Source organism: Oncorhynchus kisutch, linkage group LG5 (genome assembly GCF_002021735.2).
Source record: "Oncorhynchus kisutch isolate 150728-3 linkage group LG5, Okis_V2, whole genome shotgun sequence".
Taxonomy (NCBI): domain Eukaryota; kingdom Metazoa; phylum Chordata; class Actinopteri; order Salmoniformes; family Salmonidae; genus Oncorhynchus; species Oncorhynchus kisutch.
Window position 1 is genome coordinate 52,586,830 of NC_034178.2, and position 11,132 is coordinate 52,597,961.

At 42.0% G+C, this 11,132-nt stretch overlaps 1 protein-coding gene across 8 annotated transcripts in view; it reads left to right on the forward strand.

Moving 5' to 3' along the window:
* The window catches only part of LOC109891232 (engulfment and cell motility protein 2), a 47,575-nt gene extending 44,988 nt beyond the window's left edge, over positions 1-2,587 (forward strand). For all 8 annotated transcript variants that reach the window (XM_020483614.2, XM_031825365.1, XM_031825367.1 and 5 more), the window contains one exon: positions 631-2,587. In XM_020483614.2, the coding sequence (XP_020339203.2) occupies positions 631-831 (201 nt within the window). In that variant the 3' untranslated portion in view covers positions 832-2,587. The remainder of the gene's footprint in view (positions 1-630) is intronic.
* Positions 2,588-11,132: the final 8,545 nt, after the last annotated feature.

Consider the following 11,132-nt stretch of genomic DNA (forward strand, 5'->3'; position numbering starts at 1 on the left):
TTTTTTATAATCAATCCTTAGGTTGTTTTTAAAATATATAATCGATAATATATCAACCGCAAATGTCTTTTACAGTAGGAGAGGGTAAAACAATGGCTGTCCAAATTCTGTTGCGCAAGCATAACTCATGTGACCACTTGACGCGATGTTATCGTTCTGGCTCATTTTTCAAAATAAAAGCCTGAAACTGTCTGAAGACTGACACCTTGAGGAAGCGAAAGGAAAAGGAATCTGGTTCATATCCCTTTAAATCCAGCAAAGGGAGGCTATGGAACATGGAGTTTTCAAAATAGAAACCACTTCCTGTTTTGATTTTCCTCAGGGTTTCGCCTGCAATATCAGTTCTGTTATACTCACAGACAATATTTTGACAGTTTTGGAAACGTTATAGGGTTTTCTATCCAATACTAATAACAATATGCATATATTAGCAACTGAGACTGAGGAGCTGGCCGTTTACAATGGGCACCTTTTCATCCAAGCTACTCAATACTGCCCCTGCAGCCATATGAAGTTAATTTACGACTTCAACTGTATGTGAGTGTGTTGCAAATGTACTGTATGTTATCTGACCTGTGCTCGCTGTCTGCTTTGTCTGTGTTCCTGCCTGCCTGCTTGTGCATGGAGCAGTACTGTATCTGGACTGATGGGCTGTGTGCGTTGTTGGGGCGAGAGATGGGCAGTGACCTCACACGCAGCGACCTGGACACGCTCATCTCCATGGAGATGAAGCTCCGCCTCCTGGACCTGGAGAACATCACCATACCTGAAGCCCCTCCCCCCGTGCCAAAGGAGCCCAGCACTTACAACTTCACCTACAACTATGGCTGAGAAGTGTGTGTGGAAGGCCTGTTTGTGTTTACATATGTATGAGTGAGAGAAAGACTATAGTGTGTGTGGGCATAATTGCGAGTGTGCGTCTTTATGTATAGTAAGACAAGGAAACCACACACATCCCCTAACCACTACATCTTAAGCTCAACATCGCTTGTCTAATGATCTGAAATCCAACCTCCCACAAATAATCCAGGCAGGGTACTACCAATAAGTCTACCATCGTATTTAAATCGATATTATGACATGAGCTTGATACAAACCTTAACATTTTGTTTTGTAACACATCATTTCATGGCCTTATCAACTGTATGTGTGATAAGAAGCTCTGTGTGTTTTGAACAGTTACAGCTGAGCCCTACTATTGCTTCATGCATAACAACAGAACCAGATCTGTTTGAACGAGACCTGTGTTCAAATACTATTCCAAATATCTCAATTACTTTCACATACATTTCAAAGTAAATAGTCAGATATTTTTTATTTGAATATTGGAATCTATTTGGAAATACACTTGGAACGAATTGGCATGTATTTGACGAATCTCAAATGCACTGACTTAAATACACTCCCACCCAGGTATTTGAAAATAGTATTTGAAATAAGTACTTGAAAATACTCTCAAATAGTAGACTTCCAATAGAAGTAGTTGATTCAGGCCACATTATTTGAAAATACTCAAACAAGTATATAAATAGCAAATAATCAAATACACATGCATTTGGACCCAGGTGTGGTTTGAACTGATACTTCATGGGCCACGGTGTTGTTTTCAAGTCACTCCATGTCCTTTCATCTTCTAATTCAGTACTAATCTATATTATTGATGTTTGTTATGCAGAATATAATTATATTTTTGTAAATGATTGTGAATTCAGTCTCAGCAGTGAAGAGAAGGAACACTAACTTTCTAGCAACCTACTAATTTGACTTCAGAGACGTGGTTATTGAGAAAGACTAATAAGCTAGGTATCAAACTGTCTGTTCTCTGCAACAGAGTTCTCAGATCAAGCAGTAAGCCATTTGTAGGCTTGTCACATGTTTTTCATCTATAATTATTCTACTTTGTATAGTCCCAGTTGCCAAATAGCGATCTGTATGTGGAGATGTTTTACACTAAACAAATGGAGCTTTCGCCATGCAAGCACTCTGAAGTCATCTGTCATATTCTCTGGCAAAATGTCTCTAACATAAATCCTCAATGATCAAGATGTTCAATATCGGATATGTTTTTGTTGTATCTTACACAGCTAATGAAAGTAACACGAAATGTGCTCAGTATATGCTATTGGAGTTTGGTTGCGCTGTACGTAAATTAATAAGATTTAGTGGTCTTGTATTGGAAGTTATTTCAACAAAAGTGTTTCTGTTCTGAGTCTTTCCTTTGGAAAAGGGTTCTGGGTCTTGATATTTGATTGTTCATAGTACACAATTGGAAAGGGATGTTATGTAAGACATCACTTTCAAAAGCTTGTAGCTGCTTAGAGAATTCTACAAAATTCCACATTGAACCAAGTGGGGTTTCTAATGGACACCAACAATAAGGAGACTTTTGAAGAGGCTTTAGCATCTGGTACTCTTTTACATGACTTGCTGAACCATTACTGTGTTCAGGCTAGTGCTGGTACTGAATGACATGTTTGTCACGAAATAACTTTAAATTGAAATATGGTATTCATATATAAATCATTGTCTGTATATATTGTGTTGCCTTATTAAAAAAAAGTTGTGAATAAATACAAAGCTAAACTGGTATGGTATTTTGTCCTGGAAAAGAGGGTTTTTAAATTGTCTTTAGCTTTTCACACCTGTTTACCACTGTATATCTGCATGTATCCAAGTTTATTGACTCCTCTACATTGTATTGGAGAGTCAGTCATCTACTACAGGATCGACTCAACAAAACTGTAGTCAATGTTGTACAGTATAATACCAGTATAATATAATATCAGTTATCTTTATAAAGAATTCAAAATGTATCAATTATCTTTGTGAAGAATTCAAAATTCACCAATACATTTAACTAATTTAACTGGTTCTCTTATCAAAATACAAGTTTTAGTACAGAAAAAAATGCAATACATCCAATGCCCACAATGTTTTCAAAAGCAGTTTGACACAACTTGGTGTTATTAACAGCACACCACATCAAGCTCCATTTAGAGTGCAACTCTCCTGGTGTTGAAAGTCCCATAGTCCTTTGCAAAATGTGCGATTTGGATGATAGGTTTCAGCAGCAGCACATCTGCATCCTCATTTACATCTCCCTCCTTATCGTAGTCCTTTAGGGGATGGATGCAGTTCATTGGGATGCCCAGCTGATTACTGCATTCTTCCATCCAGAGAAAGATGATGAAATCAAGTAGAAATGTGTTGCTTCTCTATGTAACGGATTTAGCTTCGTAACCTCATTCCCCAGTTTGAAATTTGACATCTACAGATTATATTTGTTGGCCAATAAATGCTGGCATAACTGGCACATGATGTACTTTTAAAGGAACTTCAACAGTGTTAAATGATCTGACTCACCTTTCGTTAGATTTTCTTGTTTGTAAAGATATTTCTCAGGTTGCCATCCACCAGGTTACAGGTCTTGTCCACCATAGTCATTACACAACCGTAGGGATATCTGGCATGGGTTGAGGTGAAATTGGGGCGGCAGCGTAGCCTAGTGGTTAGAGTGTTGGACTAGTAACCGAAAGTTTGCAAGTTTGAATCCCCGTGCTGACAAGGTACAAATCTGTCATTCTGCCCCTGAACAGGCAGTTAACCCACTGTTCCTAGGCCGTCATTGAAAATAAGAATTTGTTCTTAACTGACTTGCCTGGTTAAAGGTAAAATAAAAATACACTGCTCAAAAAAAATAAAGGGAACACTTAAACAACACATTGTAACTCCAAGTCAATCACACTTCTGTGAAATCAAACTGTCCACTTTGGAAGCAACACTGATTGACAATACATTTCACATGCTGTTGTGCAAATTGAATAGACAACAGGTGGAAATGATAGGCAATTAGCAAGACACCCCCAATAAAGGAGTGGTTCTGCAGGTGGTGACTACAGACCACTTCTCAGTTCCTATGCTTCCTGGCTGATGTTTTGGTCAATTTTGAATGCTGGCGGTGCTTTCACTCTAGTGGTAGCATGAGACGGAGTCTACAACCCACACAAGTAGCTCAGGTAGTGCACCTCATCCAGGATGGCACATCAATGCGAGCTGTGGCAAGATGGTTTGCTGTGTCTGTCAGCGTAGTGTCCAGAACATGGAGGCGCTACCAGGAGACAGGCCAGTACATCAGGAGACGTGGAGGAGGCCGTAGGAAGGCAACAACCCAGCAGCAGGACCGCTACCTCCGCCTTTGTGCAAGGAGGAGCACTGCCAGGGCCCTGCAAAATGACCTCCAGCAGGCCACAAATGTGCATGTGTCTGCTCAAACGGTCAGAAACAGACTCCATGAGGGTGGTATGAGGGCCCGACGTCCACAGGTGGGGGTTTGCCAGAGAACACCAAGATTGGCAAATTCGCCACTTGCGCCCTGTGCTCTTCACAGATGAAAGCAGGTTCACACTGAGCACATGTGACAGACGTGACAGTCTGGAGACGCCGTGGAGAACGTTCTGCTGCCTGCAACATCCTCCAGCATGACCGGTTTGGCGGTGGGTCAGTCATGGTGTGGGGTGTCATTTCTTTGGGGGGCCGCACAGCCCTCCATGTGCTCGCCATTAGGTACCGAGATGAGATCCTCAGACCCCTTGTGAGACCATATGCTGGTGCGGTTGGCCCTGGGTTCCTCCTAATGCAAGATAATGCTAGACCTCATGTGGCTGGAGTGTGTCAGCAGTTCCTGCAAGAGGAAGGCATTGATGCTATGGACTGGCCCGCCCGTTCCCCAGACCTGAATCCAATTGGGCACATCTGGGACATCATGTCTCGCTCCATCCACCAACGCCACGTTGCACCACAGACTGTCCAGGAGTTGGCGGATGCTTTAGTCCAGGTCTGGGAGGAGATCCCTCAGGAGACCATCCACCACCTCATCAGGAGCATGCCCAGGCATTGTAGGGAGGTCATACAGGCACGTGGAGGCCACACACACTACTGAGCCTCATTTTGACTTGTTTTAAGGACATTACGTCAAAGTTGGATCAGCCTGTAGTGTGGTTTTCCACTTTAATTTTGAGTGTGACTCCAAATCCAGACCTTCATGGGTTGATAAATTTGATTTCCATTGATTGTATTTAATACAAATATTTCATTCATTCAGATCTAGGATGCGTTATTTTAGTGTTCCCTTTATTTTTTTGAGCAGTGTATGTTAGTACAGACATTTTAGGCTTGGTGAACGGGTAACAAACGTTTCCAGAACTTTAGAGAACGTTCTGTTAAGAGTCTCATCAGGTCGTTAATGTTTTCATAGGTATGTTTCCTGATGTGCATGGAATGTTTCCTAGAGACTATTCCCTTAATGTCAAATATCAAAATATACCCAGAACGTGGTTACCATGTTCTTATAATTTAAGATATGAATGTTCTAGGCACGTTTCATGGGAATGTTGCAAGAACATTGTGTCCGGTTTTCGGTGGGTTCTGAGAATATTCCATCAACGTCCTCATAACCACTGTCCTAATAAGGGATAGCTCTAGGGCATGGGCTTACTGGGCCAGTAGTTATGCTCTGTCCTGTCTAGAAGAAACCCTAACCTCTACTCCGTAGGCACATGTGTAGATCTGAAACAAAACAAATCTAATTTTATTTGTCACATGCGCTGAATACCTTACCGTGAAATGCTTACTTACAAGGCCTTAACCAACAATGCAGTTTTAATAAAAATATTTACTAAATAAACTAAAGTAAAAAATGAAAGAGCATCAATAAAATAACAACGAGGCTATATACATGGGGTACCGGTACAGCGTCAGTGTGTGGGGGTACAGGTTAGTCGAGGTAAATGAGGTAATATGTACATGTAGGTAGGGGTAAAGTGACTATGCATTGATAATAGATAATAAACAGTGAGTAGCAACAGCCTAAAAATGGGGGGGGGGGGGGGGGGTGTCAATGCAAATGGCCCGGGTAGCCATTTGATCAGCTATTCAGCAGTCTTATGGCTTGGGGGTAGAAGCTGTTAAGAAGCATTTTGGACCTACACTTGGAGCTCCGGTACCTCTTGCCGTGTGGTAGCAGAGAGAACAGCCTATGAATAGGGTGGCTGGAGTCTTTGGGAATTTTAGGGCCTCCTCTGACACCGCGTGGTATATAGGTCCTGGATGGCAGGAAGCTTGGCACCAGTGATGTACTGGGCCGTACGCACTACCCTCTGTAGCGCCTTGCGGTCGGAACCCGAGCAGTTGCCATACCAAGCGGTGATGCAACCATGCTCTCGATGGTGCAGCTGATCTGCGGACCCATGCCATATCTTTTTGGTCTCCTGAGGGGGAATAGACTTCGTGCCCTCTTCACGACTGTATTGGTGTGTTTGGACCATGTTAGTTTTGTTGATGATATGGACACTAAGAATCTTGAAGCTCTCAACCTGCTCCGCTACAGCCCCGTCGATGAGAATGGGGGGGTGCTCAGCCCTCCTTTTCATGTAGTCCACGATTATCTCCCTTGTCTTGATCACGTTGAGGGAGAGGTTGGTGTCCTGGCACCACACTTCCAGGTCTCTGACCTCATCCCAATAGGCTGTCAAATCGTTGTTGGTGATCAGACCTACCACCGTTGTGTCGTAGGCGAACTTAATGATTTTGCTGAAGTCGGGCTTGGCCACACAGTTATGGGTGAACAGGGAGTACAGGGGGGGGGGGCTTAGCATGCACCCCCAAGGGGCCTGTGTTGAGGATCAGCATGGCAGATGTGTTGTTGTGTAAGGCTGTAAGCAAAGACTGTAAGCAAAAAGGCTGTAAGCAAATGCACTTCGAAGTAAATCTCATCTTTATTAAAAGTACACTCAATATTTGTTTTTATTGATAATAGTGATTCAGGAGTATCATCAAAACATGTTCCACCAACATTAGACAACCCGTGGTTGTCATGGTAAGGGGTGAAGGACTCCAGGGTTTTTGGGGTCAACTCTGACTCCTGTGGTTGAAATCGAAGGAGCTGGCTCTTGCTCCACTCTCTGCGCACATGTACACACCACCTCATTATTGCGGAGTCCTGCTAGGAAAACTAATATTGCGTTCTAGAGAGGACTGGCATGTGCATGAAGCTTTGCATTTGCTCATTAACTTAAGACAATAAAAGGAAGGTGATGTGTAGGAACTAGAATATTTCAGTGATATTCCTGCTGTGCACTGCCTTGGCACTTCCCATGGGATGACATGCTGCATTCTATGCTGATAAGCCTTTTCTTTGCCGTGTTATATAATTATTTTCTAAGTATGTGCGTTATTCCAGAGGACGATTCACACAGGATTAGTTTTCCCCCCAAAATGTATTTATTTAATTGACTCTTATGACGGAAACCTGGAGTTTTTTAAAAATGTAACCGATGTGAAATGGCTAGCTAGTTAGTGGGGTGCGCGCTAATAGCGTTTCAATCGGTGACGTCACTTGCTTTGAGGCCTTGAAGTAGTTGTTCCCCTTGCTCTGCAAGGGCGGCTTTTGTGGGGCGATGGATAACGATGCTTCGAGGGTGGCTGTTGTTGACGTGTGCAGAGGGTTCCTGGTTCGAGCCGAGTTAGGGGCGAGGAGAGGGAAGGAAGCTATACTGTTTGTTAGGGAGCCACTAAACCTACTGGAGCCATTCATGTTTGGGCCGATCGCTACCCCCCAGATCAAAGAGTTTGTTCTCGTAGCAGTAACAATACAGATATGCCGCCTGAAACACCTCAGATTGAGGGTCGGCGTGGGCAAACACAAACTGGTGTGAGTGGGGATGCTGCCAGGTAATGACTAGTGTATGAGTGTGTGTTTTGTAGAGAGATGGTAGCGATACAGCACAAAATCCCAGCGTATGATTTGCTGTTTACATCCAGTCAGAGGTTCCAGTCAGTCTGTGGATGGCGATGTATTTATTGGACGTGTCACTAATCCTATGAAGGACTTCCTGGCAGAAGAGGTTACTCGACCAGTCAGCAGCCGATATGCCATAATTTGCGAAATTTTGTTTGATTATAAATTATATAAGGTTAATATCAGTAGTACGTAGGTGCTCAATATATATAATCAGTATCCTATAACGATGTTTATCATCAGCTCTGTTTGGCACGGTGGTAACACAATTACATTTAGATTAGACGACCGGAGTTCGAATCGCAGAGGGCATCATGATTCATGAAATCTCATTCTAACCAATAATGGGGCATGCTCATTATAAATACATTGTGATTTAATTACGGTATCAGACTAACTTTTCTTATGATTTTGTTTGCAGAGCATACAGGCTGGCAGATTATCGCCAGTACACCCTATGGGCACAAGGGAGAATTAGACGGGGTGTACGGCGTCTCATCCCTGCGTGTGTCGTTTCTTCTAAAAGGCACGCATAGTCAGAAACAAAGGCATTTAATAAAGGTTTGAATAAAACCAGTTAATTTAGTAAATCTAACCTAGCCTGAGACATATACCCAATGCCTGCGCCTCATGTAAAAATAGTATTAGTTGTCCACTATAACAGGTTCAAGCGTAACCAGATAAACATGATTGGAAGATAAAACTACTTTCAGTGCGTGCTAATCCTGTGTCCCAGTCGCAAGAGTAGTGACTTCAACTAGCTTTGGCTGCCATCTATTGGAAAGGAATGGGCAGCTAGTTGGCATGGTCAAAGTAGACTTTAATAATATATATGCCATTTAGCAGATGCCTTTATCCAAAGGGAATTGGGTACATGGTAGTGGAAACAGATCATAGAAGCAGTATTACAATTTTGATATCATGGATGGTGTCATGACATTGCCCTCTTTGGGAACAGAAAGCCCATCCCCCTCTCCCTGCCTCCCCCTTTCCTCCTTTAACTAGGCTGCTGTGGTCCGAGAGACGTCATAAATTCCTGAGGATCTCCTCATGGAGATCCAGTATAGAGAGAGTACATTTTCATAGAGCACAAAGGAATTTCTTCCACCTCACAGAACTTGAGGTACGAACACATTTCATGTTCTGGAAAAAGTATAAAAGACCGGTGAAGAATCCAGCTACGAATTGGTCCGTTTGTTACAACTTGGGGAAGCTCATGGGAGATGGTGTGGCCACATTACCATAACGCTGTTTATATAATAGCCTCAGATATGAGGTTTACATCTAATTGTTGTATAAGATGAATGAGTGAGTATGATACTGTTTGTAAAATTGTGTAATATTATTTTGGACTGTTTAATGAAGGAAAATACAATTCCCTTTTGATTTGAACTAAATCAGAGGACCGCCCCTGAGCCCAGTTAGGGTCAGGCATCCTGGGACAGCCCCTTTTCTGAAATTCCGAATAAAACCCAACTTTGAGAAATTATCACCAGACCATGTTTTTCTCCATTAGGAGAGGACAAAGGTTGTAAGACCATTGATGAATCTTTTAACCATACCACGTGGTAAAACTCTTAGACTATCGATACCGACAGAATAAGAACAAGTCTTTGATATTAATTACTAGTCTGCAGCTAGGAATTCGGTATCATTGAACGCGAAGAACGACAACCGCCGAAACATACATTCTATAACAAATTAATGAATGTCACTCTGAACTATTCCCTCTGAGAGAGAGAGAGAGAGAGAGAGAGAGAGAGAGAGAGAGAGAGCGAGAGCGAGAGAGAGAGAGAGAGAGAGAGAGAGAGGACGAAACTCTCCAACAGAAACAAACTTTTCACCAGCGATCAAGACGACACACTGAGCGTAAATATATTGATTGATTGCAATTGTTCCCGAATGAGTGAGCATTCATGTGCAAAGGATTAGCATTTCAATTGTTATAATTATCACTCTGTAGTGACGTCTTAGTCGACCTCCACTTCCCCTTTTGTCTAACAAGCCGCCTTGCCGGTTTAGCCCGCTAGGGCACATTCTCCTATCATTTCTTGTAACCATATTTACTGTTTGTTTATGTATTTCTGTGAATTACTTAGTTAGTAATAAATAAATGATTTAAGACAATTGATGTATGGATGACTCATAGTGAATACTGGGTTCATGCAGATAACCAACCATTTACGATGTTTGGAATGAGATTAACGTGAGGGAAAGTAAATAATTCATTAATTCGAAGACTAATTGATCAGATAAAATATCTGAAGTTATTTTAGGAAATGATAACTTTGTAATCTGAATATTTTTCCTTGGTGCCCCGACTTCCTAGTTAATTACAGTTACATGATTAATCAGTTGATCGTGTAATACTAATTACAGAGAATCTTTGATAAAAACTATAAGTCTTCAATGTAATGATAGTAAAGACACAACAATGGTCAGTCCCTGCATCTATAGCTCTGTTATGAATTTGTGTGGTTACATTTCTCCAGGCCCATCCCTCAGCTTTTTACCGAAAGAGGAACAGGGAAACACTTTGTTATTGTTTCTACTGCTGATTGCCACATTAAGAAGTTAAGATGCAGATTAAATACACACCAGAATATGTTACAGATACTATAAAAGGGACCCATCACTCAGACAGTTAGTACACAGCATCCAGCACAGCGAACAATCAATCAAATCAAAGTTTATTTGTCACGTGCGCAGAATACAACAGGTGTAGACCTTACAGTGAAATGCTTAATTACAGGCTCTAACCAACAGTGCAAAAAAGGTATTAGGTGAACAATAGGTAAGTAAAAAAAAAACAACAACAGTAAAAAGACAGTGAAAAATAACAGTAGCGTAAAATCAAAAGTAAAATCAAATGTATTTTACAAAAGCCCTTTTTACATTAAAATAATAACCACAGTGGTTATAGACTAGAGGGTGCAACAGTTCAACACCTCAGGAGCAAATGTCGGTTGGCTTTTCATAGCTGAGCATTCATAGGTTGAGAGAGAGTCGAAACAGCAGAACCGGGACATGGTAGCACAGCACATCCATTGAAACGGGTAAAAATTCCACTCCGATTCCCTTTATAGATGGGTGTATCTTTGAATTCGCTGTTGAATGGCCTGCTCCTTCTCCACTTTCAGAACACCATCCCACTCCCCCAAAGTGGTCGATAGTACATCTTGGCTCGCACTGTGATGATTGGGATTCTGAGCTCTCAGGTTCATACAGCGAGTTAGGGTCTTCACTGATCTCACTCTCCGTCAGCTCCATCTGGGGCGTATAGGGGCAGGCCTCGGTTGTATACTGATGGTCGTGAGGGCAATCTAGCAGGGCCCGA